Source organism: Nipponia nippon, unplaced genomic scaffold (genome assembly GCF_047370975.1).
Source record: "Nipponia nippon isolate SJK-2023a ecotype South Korea unplaced genomic scaffold, ASM4737097v1 scaffold_5, whole genome shotgun sequence".
NCBI lineage: Eukaryota > Metazoa > Chordata > Aves > Pelecaniformes > Threskiornithidae > Nipponia > Nipponia nippon.
The window spans coordinates 359,906-383,055 of NW_028262369.1; the positions used below are offsets into that span (position 1 = coordinate 359,906).

The 23,150-nt window shown below is 40.3% G+C and overlaps 1 protein-coding gene across 5 annotated transcripts in view; it reads left to right on the forward strand.

Moving 5' to 3' along the window:
- The window catches only part of IFT140 (intraflagellar transport 140), a 94,207-nt gene that overhangs the window by 12,648 nt on the left and 58,409 nt on the right, over positions 1 to 23,150 (forward strand). For all 5 annotated transcript variants that reach the window (XR_015699182.1, XM_087734118.1, XM_087734121.1 and 2 more), the window contains exons 4-15: positions 2,144 to 2,265; positions 2,942 to 3,084; positions 8,231 to 8,406; positions 9,561 to 9,652; positions 10,834 to 10,940; positions 11,759 to 11,907; positions 17,476 to 17,679; positions 18,046 to 18,118; positions 19,595 to 19,686; positions 20,553 to 20,680; positions 22,353 to 22,470; positions 22,939 to 23,066. Coding sequence is in view for 4 of the 5 variants with exons in the window: in XM_087734118.1 (XP_087590244.1) it covers positions 2,144 to 2,265; positions 2,942 to 3,084; positions 8,231 to 8,406; positions 9,561 to 9,652; positions 10,834 to 10,940; positions 11,759 to 11,907; positions 17,476 to 17,679; positions 18,046 to 18,118; positions 19,595 to 19,686; positions 20,553 to 20,680; positions 22,353 to 22,470; positions 22,939 to 23,066 (1,532 nt within the window). In the remaining variant the exon portion in view is untranslated. The remainder of the gene's footprint in view (positions 1 to 2,143; positions 2,266 to 2,941; positions 3,085 to 8,230; positions 8,407 to 9,560; positions 9,653 to 10,833; positions 10,941 to 11,758; positions 11,908 to 17,475; positions 17,680 to 18,045; positions 18,119 to 19,594; positions 19,687 to 20,552; positions 20,681 to 22,352; positions 22,471 to 22,938; positions 23,067 to 23,150) is intronic.

The window sequence follows — 23,150 nt, forward strand, 5'->3', positions numbered from 1 at the left end:
AGGGTCACAGTCTGCTCATATTAGAGGAATACCCTTAGACAGAACATAAATATTTGGGCCCTGATTTGGTTTCTGTTTGGTCTTCCCTGGGACTTCATAACTGAGAGTGCTCAGCTGAGAACATTATTGTCATAAATCCTGAGTTGCAAGAAAATGATTTGAAAATAATTTCCTAAAGTTGGAATAGGATGCTGTGAAAATCAGAAGCTCTTAATTTGTGTTTTAAGTGACAAATAACATGGATGACTTCCAGGTTTCGATCACACAAAAGAATCCTAAGGATCTAGGTGCTTTCTATAATGAAAGCTTACTTACAAGGCAAATAGCCTTTATAACAAGAAGCTAAAGCTTTGGGTTGTTAAGAATGTTTGGGAAGATACAGGATACCTTAAGAGTAAATCTTATAGATGATAAGGTCAATGTCCTTTTCAAATACCATTTGAAAAGAGACCAGTTCTGTATCCATTCTATAACCAGTCACACTTAGAAGAGGTGGTGAGCTTTTTTATTTCCAGTCTCATGTGTCCCAAGCTTAGAATTGAGTTTGCAACTAGCTTATGTGGATACAGGATGGGATATCTAGAAGGAGGTGGAAGGAAGGTCAGCAGCTTTATAAAGCTGCAGGCTTTTCCTCCAGCTTATAAATGGTGCAGATGTTGTTAGTTGGGATCCCTAGAATTTGGTGACATTTAAAGCTGAGGGAAAAGAGAGGAGGAGCCAACAGGACATGAACTTTCAGATCGTAAGACCCTGTGATTTCCAGAGGTAGCCAGCAAACATTGTATGAACTGCAGTGGCCTCTTGGAACAGGAGTGCAGCAGTTTCACAGATGCGCAGCTGCGTCACATTCCTTAAGCTGCAAGAGATAGCACTGCACTTAATAAACAGTTTTGGGTGGTATAAATATTATCATCTTAACTGCTGAAAAGATGTTGGAACTTTGATTGTTGATTCTTAGGAAAAAAAGAAGGAAATGTTACCTTGGAAGGCCTCAGCTGCATCTTGTGTTCCTTCTAGTTAGTGTTCAGAGTGTAGGACTGCTACTAGTCTTTCACTTCTAGAAAGACTATACTTCGTTGAAAACAATAAAGAAAAATAGAGCAAATTATAATACCACTGTATGGTTATCTATCTTAATGAAATAAAATGAGATTGAACTTGAGACTGCAAATTGCTGCTGTTTTTTTAATGTAATGCTTACACAGAGGGCCTCCAAAGGCAATTTAGTTCCCTAAGCACTAACATAATAACAACAATAAATAATCTTAAAATCGCAGCTGTGAGGCTGTAGTGTAGGTCAGTTTGTTGGGATGGTTAATGTGTATGTCATGCTGAACTGTCTTTTTGCTTCTCTGCCTTGTCCATTCTTTCCAGTCACCAGGGGTTCGGCGTTCGTTCTGACCTGGCACCGCAAAATGCGTGTTACCTTCAGAACCTGTGCCAGGCTCTGAGGGCCAACTTACATTGACTGCTGTTGAATTAATTAGCTAATCAGTCTTCCTTTCTTTAGTGTCTATGATTCTTCTAGTTACTAAGTTCTGTTTCTAATAAATAAATAAATAAATAAATTGTTGCTGTCCTTGAATGTCTACTCTAAAAGAAGAGGAAAACTCCAGAAATTCTGAAATTCTTTCCTTAGATTATCTGCATTCCGTGACTTCACATGTGTCTAATCCTATATCCACGCTCATCTATATCAGTGTTATATGCACTTACTCAGGGATGCGTATCTTATGCTTTACTATCCTTTATCTCAATATCTTTTCTTTTAGCAGTCAGACTACTTGCATGAAAAAAGTGGAAAGGGAGTTATCTAAACAAATATTTGCATATGCTACTTGCAGAGGAGAACCAAGGCTGTTCCATTTAATTGCTCTGGCAGTGTCATTTTACTGAGAATGGATATGACCAAGATGCTTTTTTAGATAGCTTGATTGTAATTAGCAAATAATACAATGTTAAAGATAATTTTTATCCCTTGTGGCTTAGCTTTAAGTGGGAGTAATTGTATGTGTCAACTAAATGAAAGAAAAGGTGTTGCTCTGTCAATAAAATGTTTATTTTAACATGCACTGAGCAGCTGGAGTCTGGATTCTCATCTGTGTGCAAAGGGTAATGAATTAACTGTTATCTTTTTTTCTAGCATGGTGTCTTGGTTCTATGGAGAATGGACCAGCGAGGCAGAGTGCAGGGTCCTGCCCTGCTGAAACACGAGTATGGAAAATGTCTGTCTCACTCTGTCTTTCGACCACCTCCTCCTGGCGAGTAAGTATTGTGCCCTGTCAGAGCACCGGTGGACCAGGTCTTTCTCTTTTTCCACAGAAAGAAAATCCTACTCGCAGACAAACATTTTTAAAATATAGGGGAAAAAAAAAAAAGTCCTTCTCCTAACTGTCCTTTATTTTCCAAGTTCTTCTTCCTCTGGCTATTTCTGTCCTGTATGCAGCAACAGATCTTCTTCCTTTTGTCCATACCTTTCTCTCTGTTGCTGTTGGCTCTTCTTCATTTAGTTCTTCTAATTAGCAAAGTTGCTGATTGTGAAAAGCAGAAAGCACACTGAAAACACAATTATCCATGAAATTATTGGCAAGAATAATTAAATGAAAAGTCAGTTCTTAAACATTATTATTTCTCTCCTCTCCAAGCAAGGAGTAGGAAACAGCTGTAGTAAAAAAAAAAAAAATTTCCTTGTCTGGTCCACTTCTGTTTCACATCTCTGTAAAAATAATAATGCCTATGGAAAAAAAGGTGAAACAATGCAAATGAAAACTAGTATTAAAATTTTACTTTGTATCTTTTTGAGTTTGTCCTGCTTCCAATTAGTGTATAAAACATCTTTATTCTGTCTTTACAGTGTGTTTTATTAATTACTCCTTCATTCTTGGAGATGGAAAATATTCTGTTATGTAAGGAATTGGAAATTAAGTATCTCTGTTTGCAGGGACTTTGTGCAGCTGGCAAAAGCAGCTGTGGGTGGTGATGAGAAGGCCTTGGATATGTTTAACTGGAGAAAAGCTGGAATGGGAGCACCTCCGAAAATGGGACTCCAGGAAGGACTGTCCTTCTTTATCACTTTGACAGATGGTAAGAGCAACACCACTTTTCCAGTCTGCTGGAAATTTGTCTTGTTCAAAATAGCTCAGTGCACAATAGTCTTGTTTTCATATATCCAGCATCTAGAGTATATACATATATCCATCATATTCATATATCCAACAGGATAGGGTATTCATAGGAGTTGAAGAATGTTTGGTAAGAAGAAATGAATAAAATTATTAAAATGTTGGCATCTTCAGGGTGAGTCATCTCCAAAAGGACACCATAGGTATTGGATTAGTCAGGTTCCTGAAGAAGTCAGTGTAAGGAAAGGGATCTCTAACACCTAAGTGTAAATAAAATTAGAAGTTATTGGCATTTTGTGCAAAGCTTCAAAATAATGCATGTGTTGTGGTTTTTTTTTTTCTACAAATAGGCAAATGCTGCCAGAACATCCCTTTTAAAATAAGTTACTAATTTTTCTCTCGTGCTTTGAAATGAGGCTTCAGTTTAAGGAAGCAAAGATGTCTGAATATCTGTTTTATTAGTTTTCTTCCTCATATCGTTTCTTCCCTGCCACTTGTCTTTTCCTCTCCCTTTTACTGTTCTGGGTACTAGTTTGCTTCCAGCTCCTTTTCTTCCTACCCCAGTTGTTCTCATGATGCCTTCTCTCTCTCTCTAACCTGTTAACTCTTTGGACATGAGCCAGAATGTGCGTGACAAGTATTGTAATGAGTATGTTTCTGGTAGGTGATTCGAGTATGTAATCCTCTCGATTCAAGTGTTAACTACTCCGAAAAACATTTAAGTTGTGCTAGTTCTGCAGCCCAATTTCAGTTTGTTTCAGTGTTTACATTATCAAGAATGAGATCCATCATGTACACCAGTATCGCTTCCGTAGGATTGCAGGAGGGCCACTGTCCAGCTGTGTGTTTGTTTTGCAGAACAGTGGGCTGTACCTTCATTTGATTTGTGAGTTACCAGCCTCTTTACTAGATAAAAACCATTTAAATGAAAAAGGGGTACAGGGCACCACTTAAATGTACAAGTAGAGAATCTGAGTAGCTGTGTCCGTTACAGCCTCACTTTGAAAGGAACTGTTGTGGTGGCACAGCTCCATCTAGGGACAGACCCTGTATCCTGCAAGTGGCTGTCCTTCACACGGTGTTTCTTTGGCCTCCTGCTCAAACTCTTTGAATTTCAGTCAAATGACACTGACTGTTTCTGTTGAGCCGTCTCATTGCCTAGGTTGATTTGGGCATATGTATTTTGGACCCAGTTCTTAATCTAGTTAGTGATCCATCGTAACTTCAGAATCAGTTAATGTTTTTGTAGGGTTTAAATGTGGCCTGTAAATTTCCTCTGAAGTACGGATTCTTAGCCCAAACTTGTTTAATAAAAATGAATTTTAAAAACCCTATTCTTTTTTCATGCTTTTAAATACCTCAAAAGAGATTTGACTAAAGACAATAGAGCATCTTTTAAAGCGAAACGAAATAAACAATTAAGCTCCTCAAAAAAGCCCAAAACAAAATGAAAAAACTTCCCAAGTTTCAAGTATTTATTAGTCTAGATATTTTTTGCTGCTTCCAAAACACTGGTCATTGCAGTAAAACAACAGGTGCAATTCAGGTAATATGTTACATGAGATGCTTATCTGAAGAGAGGATACCTGAACTGATAACAATTTTCAGAGGTGGTTTTGCAACAGGACCTGGGGGTGTTGGTCGACAGCCGCCTGAACATGAGCCAGCAGTGTGCCCAGGTGGCCAAGAAGGTCAATGACATCCTGGCTTGTATCAGGACCAGTGTGGCCAGCAGGAGCAGGGAGGTGATGGTGCCCCTCTGTTCGGCACTGGTGAGGCCGCCCCTCGGATACTGTGTTCAGTGTTGGGCCCCTCACTACAAGGAGGACATGGAGGTACTAGAGCGTGTCTAAAGAAGGGCGGCGAAGCCGGTGAGGGGTCTAGAGAACAGATCATATGAGGAGCAGCTGAGGGAGCTGGGGTTGTTAAGTCTGGAGAAGAGGAGGCTGAGGGGAGCCCTCATTGCTCTCTGCAACTGCCTGAAAGGAGGCTGTAGCGAGGTGGGGGTCGGTCTCTTCTCCCCAGGAACAAGCGATGGGACGAGAGGAAATGGCCTCAAGCTGCGCCAGGGCAGGTTTGGGTTGGATATTAGGAAAAACTTCTTCCCTGAAAGGGCAGTCAGGCCCTGGCACAGGCTGCCCAGGGAAGTGGTGGAGTCCCCATCCCTGGAGGTATACGGGTAGACATAGTGCTTAGGGACGTGGTTTAGTGGTGACTTGGCAGTGCTGGGTTCATAGAATCATAGAATGTCCTGAGTTGGAAGGGATCCACAAGGATCATGGAGTCCAACTCCTGTCCCTGCATGGGACAACCCCAAAAATTCACACCATGTGTCTGAGGGCGTTGTCCAAATGCTTCTTAAATATTGTCAGGCTTGGTGCCGTGACTGCCTCCCGGGGGAGCCTGTCCCAGTGCTCCACCACCCTCTGGGTGAAGAACCTTTTCCTGATGTCCAACCTAAACCTCCCCTGGATATCTTCCTGCCGTTCCCTCGGGTCCTGTCACTGGTTGTCAGGGAGAAGAGATCAGCGCCTGCCCCCTCTTCCCTTGTGAGGAAGCTGTAGACCGTGATGAGGTCTCCCTCAGTCTCCTCCAGGCTGAACAGACCAAGTGACTTCAGCCGCTCCTCATACGGCTTCCTCACTAAACCCTTCACTATCTTCATGGCTCGAAGGTTAACGGTTGCACTTGATGATCTTAAAGGTATTTTCCAACCTAAATGATTCTATGGTTTTATAAAAAAAAATCATCTTCATTACTGAGCATTTGAGATGACTGGCATGGGTATTGGGACATAACCTGAACAGTGGAAGTCATCCTGGTATTTTTATTGAATGCACTTTTGTTTGTCTTCACTGCAGAGTTTTTAGGTCATGAGTAATAATCCTTTTCTGGTCCCCTTTGTATTTCCTAAACAGCATACACTTTCTGCTGCTTTTTGCCCTTTGAATCTGGGAGTTATTTGCTCTACTTAATTAGCTCAGATTTGTTAACTTTTGAGGTGTCTTTTGTGTGATACAGTGTGAAAACTTCCTTAAAGTTACTCAGAAAGCTGTAACCCTCTCCCTAACGGCCTAAGCAGCTTCCAAGCAGTGGATAGTGTTATCTGTGTGATACCTGATACTTTGTATGGTAACATCCAAGTACAGAAGGCTAATTTAACTTACGAAACAATTCCAGATGGCAAATAAAATCAAGGGACTCTCTGTTTCTTGTAAAAGATCCCATAAAACTGAGATTCAGTAGATGATTGATTACTGCAATAAACAGATATCTGTGTGACAGAAAATGCTATGTTGGAGAACTATCCCAACAATCCCTGGTATCAGTACAGACTGGGTGATGAAGGGATTGAGAGCAGCCCTGTGGAGAAGGGATTAAGGGTACTGGTGGATGAAAAACTGGACACGAGATGACAATGTGCGCTGGCAGCCCAGAAAGCCAAGCGTCTCCTGGGCTGCATCCCCGGCAGCGGGGCGAGGGAGGGGATTCTGCCCCTCTGCTCCGCTCTGGGGAGACCCCCCTGGAGCCCTGCGTCCAGCTCGGGGGTCCTCAGCACGGGAAGGACATGGAGCTGTGGGAGCGGGGCCAGGGGAGGGGCACAAAAATGATCCAAGGGCTGGAGGAACCTCTCCCATGAGGACAGGCTGAGAGAGTTGGGGTTGTTCAGCATGGGGAAGAGAAGGCTCCAGGGAGACCTTGTTGCAGCCTTTCAATGCCTAAAGGGGGCTTATAAGAAAGATGGAGAGAGACTTCTTATCAGGGCCCGTACTGATAGGACGAGGGGTAACGTTTTTAAACTGGCAGAGGGTAGATCTAGGTTAGATATAAGGAAGAAGGTCTTTGCTATGAGGGTGGTGAGACACTAGGTTACCCAGGAAAGTTGTGGATCCCCCGTCCCTGGAAGTGTTCATGATCAGGTTGGAGAGGGCTTCGATCAACCTGACCTAGTGGAAGGTGTCCCTGCGCATGGCAGCGGGGCTGGACTGGATGATCTTTAAAGGTCCCTTCCAACCCACACCATTCCGTGATTTAACAAGACAGATGAATGAAGTTATCTGTTCAGTGTTTTATTTCAGGGAGAAAATGAAGCGATGTGGGAGGAGGTGGGAGAGGAGTTTGCATTTTTTTTTTATATAGTTGGAATGTAGAGGAGGATAATATATTTGCAAGAGTTTTGGAAATGATAACATTCTTTTTAATTAGATACATCATATTGCCTCTTGGGTACAACATTTTTGCATGGATCCTTAACGTTCATTCTTACACATTTGTGTTTTCTACTTCAGCTTTTGGGGGAAAATATTATTTCATTTCATAGGCTTTTCTGATTTGCACTGGTTTGAAATGCCATGTTTATATGATGTCGTGATTTGCTAAGGAATTATGCATGTGTGGCATGAGATCTGTCACGTTGCGGTGACTTCAGTTCTTTGGGTGATTTCTGTAATACGATTTGCAAACTGCTATACTAATTCTAGGATTTGTCACTGGGTAGACCTGTGCGCGATTTATACAGTATTACAACTGAACCACGTGATAATGGCTTGTAAGATGCTGATATGTGCTGTAGTCGCCAAGACACGCACTGCGTTGTCAGCGTTCTTAGAAAGACACTATCCCGTTTGCTTGTGAAATGAATGCAGAAAAGCTATATTGAGTGTGTGTGGTGGAGTGCTTTCTAAACAGTGAAGAACTTCGTATCCACAGTTTTCCATAATCTAGATGCTGCTGTAAATTTACCAATTCTTAGCTGCCGTTCTTCTTTCACAAATTATTATTAATACTGAAGATTTCAGAAGCCATCGTTCGTGTACACATATGTAGAAAGTTTACTTTTAGTTTAAAATTATTTAAATGATGGCGTTTAAATGATTCCCCTCTGGGGAATCCCCTAGATGGGGAAAAAGTGAGTAAGTTTTTTTGTTTTATTGCTCTGGTCAACTATCATAGTCTGTATCCTGAGACAAACTAGAAGACAAAAGAATTGATTATTTTTACCTTTTCAGCACTTGAGGAATATTTTATTAAGGTAGGAAGCAGCAACTTTCATTTTTGTAGCTAAAAACCGTTAACTAAAAACTATACGTTGTTTATGTGTACCACAGGTTCTATGCATTATGTGAATGAGAAAGGAAAGACAAGGCATGTATTGTCCACAGACAGTCTGGTTCAAAAGCTTCTCTTCATGGAGGAAAGAGATGTTTTAGTTGTAATAACAGAGAACCTGCAGTTGTCCTTGCATGCCATTACTCTTGAGGGAGAGGCAGAAGAGCTCATGAAGGTAAGAGTCGGACTACGGGGTGAAGTGGCAATGTTTAATCTTTATAGTAATTTGTTAGGGTTTTCTGATTATCACTTTTTTGCTTACAAATGAATCAACTCTCATTTCTGTTTCTCAGATAATACCTTGATGAGCAAATATATGCTAATTTAGAAGTGGAATAGAGTGATGTGTTACTGAACTTGGAAAGATGATTTTCATCTTGCATTCCTGTTTTTTCTTAGTTTCTTTCATTTGACTCTTTGTTAATCCTTTTACACTTCATTTACCTAGTCTTAGTGAATTAGAGAAGAATTGAAAATTCCAGTATAATCAAATATTTGTTAAAAATGTCTTGTGGATAAATAGTTGATAATCTGCATCCTCGGTTTTATTATCATCCGAGCTGTCGCTCAGAGCTGTCCTGTCTTTCGGATTAGTAGGAGCAGTACCTCCTCTTGGTGATATTGTCTTTGTCTGCAAATCTGAAAGATAGTTTATTTCTCACATTGTGAAAGTGTTCTTCACAGCTGCAAAGGCTAGGAAGCTTTTAAAAAATAACAACCCACAAGTCACAGAATCACAAATAATAACGTAGTGACCCAAAAATTATTGTATGGGGCAAAAAACCAACTGACCTCATCCAGGACTTACAATCACCTTGGCTCAAATAAAATACTGTACTATTGGAGAATACTGCATGGGGGGATGGAACCCAAACCTTCACCTTCCTAAGATTTTTTTTTTTCTTTTTCTCTAAGAAAAAGTTTTTCTTTTCAGAGACGACTGGGCACTTGGGTATTACAGGAGTGTCCACTTCTTACTAATCATTACTTATTTTTGGCTAGGACTAAGATTTGGTATTTCACATTTTAAAGCAATCTTTATCAAGTTCTAAGAGAAGATCTAGTATAAGAGAAAAAAACTGCTCCTTACCTACTTAACCCACTACAAGGTGTTTTTTTTTTTTTTATTAAATTTATACACCATATACTTGACGCATTTAGCAGTGATCACTGCCTCAAAGAAACTGCTGGTCTATCTGAACTTACAGACAGGTCTAGTTATTCTTATATTTTAACTTTTTATCCAAACTGGGCAATTCAGATGCTTACTGTCTTTCAGTGTGTCCCTCCTACCTTCTGTAAATTTATTTATTTACTTATGGTTAACAGGTGAAGTTGAGTGGGAAGATAGGTCATTCTGCTGACATCATTTTAATAGACCATAGCCTTGTTGTTACAGCACTAGGCGAGACGGTCATCAGGTAAGAATTCTATTCTAAAGCTGTTCTGGCTGCCCATGAGAAATACCCCCTAAAAGGTTTATAGTCTGCAATGCACCGAGTGTTTTACTAACTGTTGTTGTTTTGGGTTTGTTGTTGTTGTTTTTGTTTTTTTTTTTTAACCAATAATGAAAAAAAAATCCCAGTATTTTCTAATATTGTTTCTCAAAATAAATGGAGAAATGAAATGAAAAGTGTGTTTTCTTGAGGACAAAAACTAGTTCTATATATCTTTCTTTGTCTCTAGTTATTTTATTTTGTCAAGCAGTACTACCCGAATGTGTTCCTTTCTTGAGTGCTGTTATTGATTTCTTCTGAAAATATATCCATTTGGGTTTTTTGCTTGAAAATGATAGCCACTTTGCTGTTCTTCCCATTGTTATTGTCTGATTCTTAAGACAGTCACAGCATCAGCAACAGGAAAAAAAGTGCTTGCTTTTCAGGATGTTTCTCTGTTGCTGTAATATAAGACAAGTATTTCGGCTACTTCTATCCCTAATTAAGTATGCTACTCTGCCATGCTGCTATGTTACCATGTTCAGCAGTTTTTTCTTTTTCCATCTTTTTAAAAAAAGTATTATATCTTTTTTTTCACTGTCTTTGTTATGACTTGCTCTACCTGTTTCTGGGGGTGGGGGTGTTCCATTAACATCAGTAGCTCACTTTCTTGAGCCTCTGTCTGCTACTATCGGACAAAATCATCTGTTAATTTTGTGCGAATGTGATAAAGACCAAGTATCAAGAAGCAATATGTTTGATGGCAATGTTTAGTTCTAGAAAATAACTCTGGAATCCAAAGGACTAGTGGTTAACCAAGGAATATTCTTAAAATAGAGGAGGAAGCGTAAGTAGGGAGGAGGAAAATTGCAACTAGACTTCACTTCTTTTCTTTTTTTCTTAAAGCTGAGTTTGCTTCTGACTCCTTTCTTCATAGCAGAATATCACAAAACATGCTGCAGATTAAAAAGTCAAAGGAAAAGGAAGGAGATTGTTAAGAAATTCACATTCCAGAGGCAGCTGCTGGCAATTTAATTTTAAAAATTGAATGATGTGGGCATTATGGAAATAGCAAATTAATGCCATGTCCAGCATCCTATTGACTGTGTTTAGCAAGACACCTGGAAGGAAAAGCATTGTTAACACTCTTGTTTTGTGTACCTTAGGTTCTGGGATTTGGACCGAGACGAAAACTATGTGCTCTCCCCAGATGTGCAATTTGGCTTTGAGGGAGGAGAATGTATTAACTGTGTTTCTTACTGCAGTGCTAAAGGTGAGAAATAACATGGCAGCTGTGATCTCTGGATCCTAAACACTATCAAACCTCAGCCTTCAGTGCTCTGTAGTCATTTCAGTATGTTTTTCTTGTTACCGAGGGTTTCAGTAACAGCATGTCGTGTAGAAGCATTTTAGTTCAGATCCAGGATTGTGCTTTTGAAGGTACAATGAGATCATTCGATACTCACCACACTTTGTCTCGGTGTGGAGTTGTCTTCTGGCACACAAGCTGGATTCCCTTTGATGACACTGAACTGGTACAAGTACTCCTGGACTACACCTAATGCACTCCAGCATGTTATGGGCATTCAGCCTACAAGCCCACACTAGAGCTGATGCAAAGCAGAACTCACCAAACATGTACAGTGTGGATGGCAAGTCCTTAAAACTGATGTTTTCTACAGAGCTACTCCTGTGCATCACCTTGTTTGCCAGTGTAAGCATAGCGAGTGTCTGCTAGAACGGTTTTCAATGGTGACTTGCCCATGGTGACTACAAAACCAGCTATTCAAAAGTAAATGGTTAAAATGAAATCACTGTCTTATACATTGAAAAGATAACTTAATCTGTTGGTTAGAAAGGGGGCCTTGCCATGTGAAATTTCTATTGTTTCTTCAGAAAGTTTCTCCAGTTCAGGACTGGGATGCTGGGTTTTGGGAAGGCAAAGAAATGCATGCTGCTTAGAAGGCAGCTTAGAACCTTAGTACCTTAGAACCAGAGCTAGGCTGCCTGGTGCTTTGTATAATGTGGGTTCGTTTTTCTGAAGTTGCCTAAAAGGTCTTATGAAATGCCTGAAAGGTTTGTGAATGGCAGGTCTCTTGGCAGCTGGCACGAACAAAGGGAGAATAGCTATGTGGAGGAAAGCAGCAGGATCCGATCAGAGCATACGGGCTTTGGAGGGCAAGGAGAAGTGGAAGCTCCAGGCACCTACAGAACTTGAAGGAAATGTCACTCAGATAAAGGTAAGACAGGACAGAGTCTTCTTGCATGTTAGTAGGACTTCACAAATATTAGATGAATAGATAATCTTTGTGAAACAGATTAATACGGTCGCCATCATACCGATACGTGTACCAGGAGAGGCTGGTGGTCCTTCAGAAGAAGGAGGAAAAACCATCAGGACCAACTAACTTTTAAAATTGAAATGGGCAGAAATATTACCTCTTTAGCTATTCTGTTACAGGCAGGGTTGAAATGCTCAGCCAGATAACACACTGAAATGCAAATGCATCTCTCTGGGAGAATCGGCAGTCATGGCATCCTTAAATCCAAACATCTCTCCATTATATCTCTCACTGACAAACCCTTGGGATTCATCACCCGGAAATTATTTTCTGGAAAAGATGGATTGTCAGAAATGTCAAATTTACATAAATTTATTAAAATGGCAAGCAAGAAAATCTGACTAAATGCATGATTTTGTAGATAATTTTCTTCTTTTTAGTCACTTTCTCAATGTAAAGTTTGCTCTTACTGGTCATGACAAAAAAAATATATTTACAACCAAATATTCTTTGGTGAGAAGATGTGTCATCTAGAAGGGAATGCTGTATTTTCACACACAAAATAATGTTTTCAGCTGGTTTTTTGTCAGAAAATGTTTTTTGCTTGCTAGATCATATTTTTGTGTGTGACAGTATCAGACTACATGTGGATGATAAGTTTTCTCTTACAAATTTGCAAAACCAATGCTTTAAAACACTTCTGCTGCTATGTACAATATTTTTAATGCTGAAGGTTATGACAATACATAGCTTTATAGTATTTATTTTTAACCCATTGTCTGTTAAGTATCAGGGTGCAGCATTTTTATTTATCTGAAATATTTTCCTTTGTCACAGTAAGCTTAAACACTGTCATTCTACACTTATTAGCATTTTGATATAGGCAAAAGAGAAATGCTGAGCATTACAATTGTAAATTTAAATTAAAAGTTTTACATTAGCAAGCAGCTTTTTTGACCACCACCATTCTGCTAAAAGACAAAGCTTGTGCTTTTAGGTTCTCCAGCATTTTTTTTGTTTGTTATACCCTATTATGAAAGTTTTTTCCACATTTTTTTAGAGTTTCTGTTATAACTCTAGATTATTCTGTTGCTGTGCTTAATATGTGAGAACAATACCTGTTATTTTTCGGAAGGAATGAAAATCAAACAAATATATCTGGTGCCTTTCAAGAGAAAGTAATTTTATATTTTCTCTTATTCTATTTTCACATAAGAATGGAAAGTATTTAGAAAGCAATGGCATTTGCTTGCTCTGGGTTGGCATATAGCGAGGGTCTGTATCAGAGTCCTACTTACAAAGTTAAAACCTAAGTACTATTAAAGCAGAGAACCCAAATCGTTTGTTAAGATGCTTCAGTAACAAAAGGTCCAGGATATAGGAAATAGTGTGTGCCATTAGTATATCATACATCTGCTAGTAAGTTGAGGGAAGGGAAGAGAGATAGCTGTTTATGTCAGCTTGACCATTCAAGCATTTTCCAGATAACAGGATATGGAGTGCTGTCCAGAAATAGCACCTTGTTCCCAATGTTTGTTAACATAAACAAAAGCATTGCCAAACAATTGTCAACAATCCCTGCGTTTTTATCTCATGTTATAAAGCTGTCTTTTTAATTATGGAAACTCTAGATTATTTTTTATTTTAATCCCTGCATTCCAAATAATATTTTGTAAAAGATTTTAAAAGTTGTTACATGTGGAATCTTTTGGTAATTCCTACAAAAGCTTTTTCCTGTATTACCATGGAAAACTCAGAATAGAAAGCCTTATACCATGGTGAGGTCAAAGGGCAGCAATAACTTCATTTGACTCCTTGCCAACCTCATCTTTTTTCAATCTGATAATGGTGGCTTCAAAAGAGAGGTGGCTGGGAAACGCACTCTAGCTCATCTGTTGTGCAGCGTATCTAGTTAATTGTAACTAAGTGCCGTTAAAAAGAAAACGCCCCAAACCAGTGCAAAGTAGCTTTATTTCTTGGATTACGCTCTTGAATAAAATAAATAATTTCTGAACACAACTATTTAAATCGGTGTTGTTGGAAAGGTATAGCCATGGAAATGTCAGTATGTCGGGAAATTAATAGGAAGCTTCAAATAACTTCGAGGGAAGCAGAGACCTTAGAGACTTGGCATATCCTTAGAGTTTATAGAGCGTGTCAGTTGTACAAGGACAGAGGAGTTCTTGGGCTTCAAAGGGATTTTCTGCAGCTTTGAGAAACTTTTTATAATTTATCTAGCCTGAGAAAGTATGTCTGTATGAATGGTCTCTGGTAGATTAAAAAAACAAACCAAAAACCACACAAAACCCAACCCCAAATCCCTCTGCCTGTTCCCTGGCCCAGCCCTGAGGGAGCTCCTGTGCTGAGGCTGTGCAGTGAACTATGGCCTGTGCTTATCGAGGAGCGCTGTCGATGGTGTGTAGTAGCTCAGGAGTGGCGCCCCTGCACCCCACGCATAGTTACAGCTTCCAGACTGGAGTTTGGATTGCTTCTGGCTAACGTGGTATGTGAGAAGAGTTTGTGTGTAGTCAACTGGTTGCCACAATACCTTCTGACAAGAATCATCCTTTGGTAGGAATAAACATAATTAATGTCAGACATGCTTGTTTAACTGTGAATATAGAAAGAAAGAATGAAAATGGGAGCATTACTTTCTCTTTAATAATAGAATTCGTCAGCTGCACGTTAGAAACTGTGTCTTTGCAAGCCATCTTGGAAACAGATCTTATGTTTCTCCTGTTGAATTTTGTAAGGTATTTTCAGTTCTAGAATTGCTCTGTGTAGGTGCTGTTTTTCAGTCTTAAAAGGAGGGAAAGATAACCTTCATAGAACTCATTGAAAAAGAGTTAGCTGGCACATGGAGATTCTTCCAGGAGAAGGGAGTTGGAAGCCACTGTGCTGCTAAAAAGCTATGACCTAGTTGCCATTACTGGAACTTGGTGGGAAGAATCCCATGACTGGAGTGTGGCTATCGATGGCTACAGGCTGTTCAGAAGGGACGGGCGAGGAAAGAGGGGCGGAGGGGTTTCCCTCTACATTGAGAAATTGATAATTTGTCAAGAGCTGTCTCTGAAGAATAGCCACAAGCAGGTTCAAAGCTTATGGATAAGAATTAAGAGACCGAGGCAACAAAGGGAACCTTGTGGTTGATGCCTGCTACAGGCCGCCAGATCAAGGGGAGCCTATTGACGAAGCCTTCTTACTCCAGCTACGGGAGGCATCGTGCTCGCAGGCTCTCATCCTGCTGGGGGACTTCAATCACCATGATATCTGCTGGAGAAGTAACACAGTGAGCTGTAGGCAATCCAGGAGACTCCTGGAGTGCATGGAGGATAACTTCTTAAGCCAGGAAATTCACAGACAGTGGAAGCAGGGACAGGTATCCTGGGAAGAGTATAGGGATGCTTCCTGGTTGTGTAGGGATGGGGTCAGGAAGACCAAGGTCTGATTGGAGCTGAACTTGGCAAGGGATGCAAATAACAAGCAGGGCTTCTATAGGTATGTCAGCCAGAAAAGGAAGGTCAAAGAAAGCATATCCCCCAATGAACACGACTGGCAAACTGGTAACAACGGATGAGGAGAAGGCTGAGGTACTCAACAACTTTTTTTGCCTCAGTCTTCACTGGCAACCTCTCTTTCCACACCTCTCAAGTGGATGGACCTCAAGGCAGGGACTGGGGGAGCAAAGTCCCTCCCACTAAAAGAAGATCAGGTTCGTGACAACCTGAGGAACCTGGACATCCATAAGTCTATGGGACGTGACAAGATGCATCCCAGAGTCCTGAGGGAATTGGCTGATGTAGTTGCCAAGCCACTCTCCGTAACATCTGAAGTCCCTGGTGACTGGAAAAAGGGAAACATTGCACCCATTTTTAAAAAGGGTACAAAGGAGGGCCCGGGGAACTACCAACCTGTCGGCCTCACCTCACTGCCTGGGGAGATCATGGAGCAGTTCCTCCTAGAAGCTATGCTAAGGCACATAGAGGACAGGGAGGTGATTCAAGACAGCCAGCATAGCTTCACCAAGGGCAAGTCCTGCCTGACCAACCTAGTGGTCTTCTATGACGGAGTGACTGTATCAGTAGACAAGGGAAGCGCTATGGATGTCATCTGTCTGGACTTCTGCAAGGCCTTTGACACGGTTCCCCACAACATCTTTCTCTCTAAATTGGAGAGGTATGGATTTGATGGGTGGACTGTTCAGTGGATGAGGAATTGGTTGGATGGTCGCATCCAGAGGCTAGTGGTCAACGGCTCAATGTCCAGACGGAGATCAATGACAAGTGGTGTTCCACAGGGGTCCATACTGGGACCAGTACTGCTTAATATCTTTATCAATGACACAGACAGTGGGATGAAGTGCACCCTCAGCAAGTTTGCAGATGACACCAAGCTGAGTGGTGTGGTTGACACGCCTGAGGGACAGGATGGCATCCAGAGGGACCTGGACAAGCTTGAGAAGTGGGCCCGCGTGAACCTTATGAGGGTCAACAAGGCCAAATGCAAGGTCCTGCACCTGGGTTTGGGCAACCCCTGGTATCAATACCTTGTTAGAGTGGGTCCAGAGGAGGGCCACAAAAATGGTCAGAGGGATGGAACACCTCTCCTATGGGGAAAGGGTGAGAGAGTTGGGGTTGTGCAGCCTGGAGAGGAGGAGGCTGCGGGGGGACCTTCTTGCAGCCTTTCAGTACTTAAAGGGGGCTTATAAGAAAGATGGGGACAGGCTTTGTAGCAGGGCATGTTGGGATAGGACAAGGGGTGATGTTTTTAAACTAAAAGAGGGGAGATTCAGACTGGATATAAGGAAGACATTTTTTACGCTGAGGGTGGTGAAACACTGGCACAGGTTGCCCAGAGCGGTGGGAGATGCCCCATCCCTGGAAACATTCAAGGTCAGGTTGGATGGGGCTCTGAGCAACCTGATGTAGTTGAAGATGTCCCCGCTCATCGCAGGGGGGTTGGACTGGATGGCCTTTAAAGGTTCCTTCCAACCCAAACCATTCTATGATTCTGTAAGGGGAGAAGTGTACTTTTGGACCCCTTTATTTGTCCATCTGATTTAGCACTCTGCTAGGGGATTTGAACTACATTGACTGAAAGGGCTATCAAAACTGCAGAAAAGAGTATGGTAATCAAAAAGGAAACCATGCGGCTTGCTTTTACAGGTCGCAGCATTATTAAGCTCTTTAAGTATGTGATGCTCTCTTGAAGTAGTAAATGTAAGGTGGTGTAATAATATCTTAGGAAAGAAAAGTGGTTTTAATTTAAAAAACAGCTCCTCCCTTAGACTAAGGGAGCCTGAGTGGCTGGATAACAAGCATAATATTTTTAATCTGTAATAATTCCTAGTTCTTGACTATAGTTGTATTTAGATAGTAGGACTTTCTACATGTATAAAAGTGTTTATTCTATCCTACCCCTTGTCATCTGTCTTGGGACATTGCTGTGACTGTTCAAGATCTTAGATGAAATTGTGTGGTGTGTGTTTTGGTTTTTTTTTTCCACTCCTCTTCCCATTTTGTGCAGTGGGGCTCCCGAAAAAACCTGCTGGCGGTGAACAACCTCAGCTCTGTGTTGATCCTCAGTGAGCAGGCCATGTCGTCGCATTTTCATCAGCAAGTGGCTGTTGTACAGGTGTCTCCGAACCTGTTCAATGTGACCTTCTTCAGCACGGGAACCACACACAGTCTTCGTGTCGATATGAATGTTAATGGAGTCTTCGCTGCTAAGGTTAATTGGGGTTTTTCATTTATTTGCTTGATCATTTGCCTAGTTAGGTGTATAGAGACCAAACTTTCTAAGTTTTTAATATAACACTTCTCTGATATTCAATTTACTGTGTAATGGAAGTATTGTTATGATGGTAGCAATGATGCTGTGGTGGAGCTGATTTTCAGATAGCGCAGTGACTCAGTAATTCTCTGGGTGCTAACTGGAGAACTTCTGGGTTACCAAAAGCCTTCCAAGTCAATATACAGAGGAACTAGTGAATGGTTGCTATCGTGTGGAAGGTCTTGCTGTGTTATTGCATGAATTCCTGTATGATTCCAAAAGAAACGGAATGCATATGTTCTTTTGCTTTTTTGATTGGTTTAGGATGCTGTAGTATTCTGGAATGGGAAGCAAGTTACTGTTTTTGAGTGCTCGGGAGATACCTTCAGAAGTGCAGGTAGGACTTAGAACACTGATCAGAGCTGCAATGGTTCTCTTCATTCATGGTAGCTGATGGACTGTAATCATAAGTGCAAAGTGAAAATATTATTAACGGTAATTAGACTTCATATTCCCAATTTGCAGAATAGAAAGATTAGGATATAAAAATAATCAACAAAACCAGAACTCAAATGCCAACTCCTACATCTGTGCTTTATTCACTAAATATGCCGGGGCATAATGTGTGGGTTAACCTCAGAATATGTTGGTATTCCTGTGTATGAGTAGCAGTGCAGCAGCAGAGGTAAAACTGAAGGTGATATGCATCTGTAAGCATAAAATTAAAATCTATATCCTCTTAACCTCTGTTCAGTTACAACCCAATCCTGGAAGTACCTAAAGACTAAATGTGCTTCATTCATAGAATTCCTAAGGCATCCAAGTGTGTGAGTGGCCTTGACAAAACTGAGCGTCTTGTTGCTGTTTCCCACAGATTAGTTGTATACCTGACTGTCGCGCCTATCCTCAGAGCTAGCGTATCATATAGGGCTTTGCATGAAACATGATATGAGGATAATGCTGCCTCTTCTCATCTTTTAAGTAAATCATTCCAGCAGTTGATCAAGAACAGAATTTTTTTCCTACTTTTGTAGCCATAGCTCCTGTTGCCTTCTACAGACAGGTCATGATGATGGCTATTGAAGGCTTTTGTATTTTGCTTGGGAGAAAGCGTAATCAAGGTTACATAGCGCTTACATAGGAACTAGGAAGGAGTGGGGTTTAGTCCCAGCTGTCAGGAAAATCTGTTCCATAAATTGCTGTATATACAGCTAAGTCAAGTAAATTAGTTTTTTCTATGATTAATTCTCCCTAAATATTTCTGCCTTGAGAAACAGGTTATGCAGAATTCCATCAAGCCCATCCAAAATCTTGAGAGTTGAGGCTTGGTCTCTTAAGAACCAGCAAGTGTTTTCTGGGAAGTGGCTTATCTTGTCTATATTTACTCATTTATTTTATAACTTTCCCATGCTGAATCAATGTGTTACTACCACCAAGGTCCCAACAGTCTACAACACTCGTGAAATTATTTAAGAGCCACCCTTCTTTTCTGACAGATTCCTTTTTCACTCTTTGGTTGTAGTTCAATGCGGGAAGGAGTGAATTCTCTTAACGGAACCTCACATTGCACTAGTCTTTTTCTTTCTTTCACTCCCCATGTCAACTCTTTACCTTTCTTCTTCCACTTGTTTTCATGGGCAGAGTGTACAAAAGACCTGCTTTCAGTAGCAGTTCCAACTTTTGGTTGTAGTGGCAGAATGGAAGAAGGCTGCAACACCAAGTAGTTTAGGAATCAGTAGACTGATGGATTGAAAAAAGGATTTGGTGCAAGCTAGTGGAAATTGAATGCTTTAAGTCAAAATTCCTTTCTTTTTTTTTTAAACTTTTTAAAAATCTGCTTATTGTAGTGATGGCTTTATTATGATTGTTCCAGGCTCTTTTCTTTGTGACTCTCCAGTTCTGTCCGTGCATGGAGAAAACCTGTACACAGTTGAGCCATATCGGGTCCAGGTCCGCACTTGGCAGGTGAGTAAGGGCTGATGAAACCATGACGTGACGAATATGCCTTATTGTTTTCAAAGATTGGTGTTACAGCTTAAAAGTTAAGTGGATGTAAATCTATTAACTCTACCTTTGTCTTAAAAAAACATTTTGAGTGTTTCAGCAGAAAGATCTTTGACATTGTGTTCTTTAAAAAGTCTGTTACCTTAAACACTACTGCGCTGTAACTAATAAGTATTTATAAAAGAAAACAGAATTCTGTAAGGGTCAGACTCTAAGAGGATCAAAATGGCATGCAGGTTGAATATGTATATTACTGACAGGAGAATGAACATAATAAATATTCTTATAAGATAATGAAAAACAACCCCTGCACCTTCTGTGTATTCCTGCAAATCTTTTGCTTAACCTTTGCCGCCTATGCTAGTCGGCCAGAACCAAAGAGAGAAACTTAATTATCGGACTTCTATGATACATAATTTTATTTAAGAAATAAATATTGTATTCAAGAATGGGTGGGATTTATCACAGCAAGGACTGATTTAATTCATATATTTATTTTTGCAGCTATAAAAGGACCTTCAGGGACCTGTATTTCTGTATCCATCTTAATTGAAAAAAGTTGTATTAATGAAGAGGAAATTGTTGCAGAAGGATACCTCTAAATTTTGATTGTTTTGGAGGCTATACATCCCATTTTCAACCTGAAACACAGATTGCATTTGTAGAGACCGTGTGTGTGTGTGTGTGTGTGTAGTTTCTCTCATTTTGCTGGTAGTGATTTGTCTAATAGAGAGGTTCAGCAGTTAGTTACTTAACTTGGTGACAAAATAAGTCCCTTCTAGTTAGACTCTAAACACACAAACCTGGTGTTACATGTTTCTTCTCAGGGCACAGTTAAACAGCTGCTGGTGTTCTCTGAAGCGGAGGGAAATCCATGCCTCTTGGATGTCTGTGGAAATTTCCTGGCTGTGGGAACTGATTTGGCTCACTTCAAAATCTTTGATCTCTCTCGCAGGTATTAATAAGCCTTTTAAAAGCATCTGTTTATAATTGAGCATATATTTGGGGGGAATCTTTAGTTGGTTTTGATCTGATGAAAAGTGATAGCCGCTTTGAATCTTGAGACAATACATGCAGCCTATGTGAACTGATGGCCTATCCCTAAAGCAAGGGAAGAGCCACAGAATTGTTAGACAAATCATGGGATGAGTAACAATAAGAATAATTTTTAAAAGAGGATATTGTGAGGGATATTTGTGTGTATTTGAAAGTGGGTGGAGAGTTTATGGAGGATCAAGACAAGGATGTCACATGTTTCTGCTGATAACTTGAGCAAGACTTTAGTCTCAGAAGAGTTGAAATAAAGGAAAAAAAATGCTAGGTCTCGTATCTCCTCATAAATCAACAAGCTTGTTTCAGTGCAGCCATGAAGGAAGTGAACCTAGAATTGTGGACACTCTGTTCTTCCTCCTGTTTAGGTTAAGAGAAGCTTACTTGACTTTGTTCAAACTTTACTGTGTGTACCCATGCTGATGAACAGCTGTGGCATGAAAAAGATGTGCGCCTGGCATGTCTTTCAGTTTGAAATTTTATCTGCTAATGACAAATGTAGTTTTGAAAACCTGAAAAAGCTCAAGAGTGAAATGGATTCTGTTCTCCCTTGCATACTGTCACCAGAGGAATGCTAAAGTCTAGTTAGTTACCCACTTGGAAACTCGTTACCTGTGTTGAGATGGCACAAATTCCGCATGGGACGCAATTTGAAAGTTACTGGATTTGGGCAGGTTGTAACTAGCACAAATATTGGATTATGATGCTTGATAGTGGAGAAAAAGTAACTTAACTCCTGCATGCTATGTTAAACTTTTGTGACTAGTAATGAAAATACCCCTTCTCAAATGATGACAGTATAGCGCTCTTTAATTTCAAAGCAAGCATAATTGGCTTAGAATAAATGAGAGGTCTAAACATGTAGTCCAAGAATGTTATTTTCACAGAATCAAAGATTTTTTTTTTTTCCATGGGATCGTATTATGGGTCTAAATTACTGTCACTTCTTTCTGTCGCATTCTTTTGATTCATGAGATTTGTTCTTATTGTTGCTGAATGATCACTGGGTTTGTATCTATACCAGCAGTAAGATTCTTTTGAGATGATAAAAAAAAGAGGGGGGGAAGGGTGGGTGTTTATTATGTGAACGATACAGTCTTTTGGAACTTACATACCGAGGGAAGTGAGCACTAAGATGATATAAATACCACCCCCCCATGGCACTTCTTTACTTCTGCTCCACAGTATGTTTTCCATACACAGAACTTTTATGCGATGGGCTATATTCAACACTCGTGGTACTGTTCAACTTACTTATGTAGGAAAAAAACAGACCTCTAAATTCAAAATTCTGGTAGGATGTTCTTGCTGTATAGCCCTGTTTTGGGAATCCTGTGGGAGCATTAATGTTTATTCTTGCTGATTCATTGAGGAAAGAGCGTCTCATTAACTTCTTCCTGAAAGAAAGACAGGTTGCAGCAATTCTCTGGAGAGGAAGCTGGAGTCTGGGGCAGTGGTGTCATAAGGTAGAAATAGTTTGTTTTTAAAAGTCTTACCCATAATTTGAAAAGTCTTTTGGCTGATGCATATTTCCAGTTGCTTGCCACCATATGATTTAAGTTTATTCCTTTCCACAGAGAGGCAAAAGTGCACTGCAATAGCAAGAATTTCTCTGAGCTGTTTCCTGGCCTTGGAGGCATTGCATCTGTCAAGTGCAATGCTAATGGCAACAAAGTCAGCATCCTTGTTAGCAAGGTGAGGCAAAGCTCTTTGTTTACTGCCCTAAGACCTGCCCATCAGTTAATAGACTGGTGCAGTTCAGGAATATTACTGAAGGCACAAGATTCACTTCTCAGAAATAAACCTACATGTTCTGTGCAGCGTATTGGGTCTTGAAATGTCACGTCCAAGCATGTAACTAGACACTAAAATGAAGGTATGTTAAGGTTTTGTACGTGTGGTGAGAAGAACAACCTGGAAGAGGAACCAATATTTCAGTTACAAAAGCTACTTTGTAGTGTTTCAAAGAAATCAAAGGCTAACTTGCTAGAATAGAAAAACAGCAAGAAATTTTCTGATGTTTCTTCCAAAGAATGTTCTTGTGTGCTTACCAGTATACAAAACTGAGAGTGTGAATCAGATCAGATAAACACACCATCTGAACTTTACCTTTTTTTCTTTTTGACTGCATGATTCAGCAACTTTTGTTTTCCCTTCTTGTAGGTGGATGGGAATATTGATTCCAAGATCTGTTTCTATGATGTTGAAATGGACAAAATTACTCTCTTTGATTTCAAGGCTGAACAGGGAAATGGTAGAGAGAAGCTTTCTTCTGGACAAGGCATTGACAAGTAAGAAGCTTTTATTTCGAGAAGTATTACTTGTGGATTTAAGGTAGGAATCTGCCCTATGAAGACAAGCAACACTGATACTGA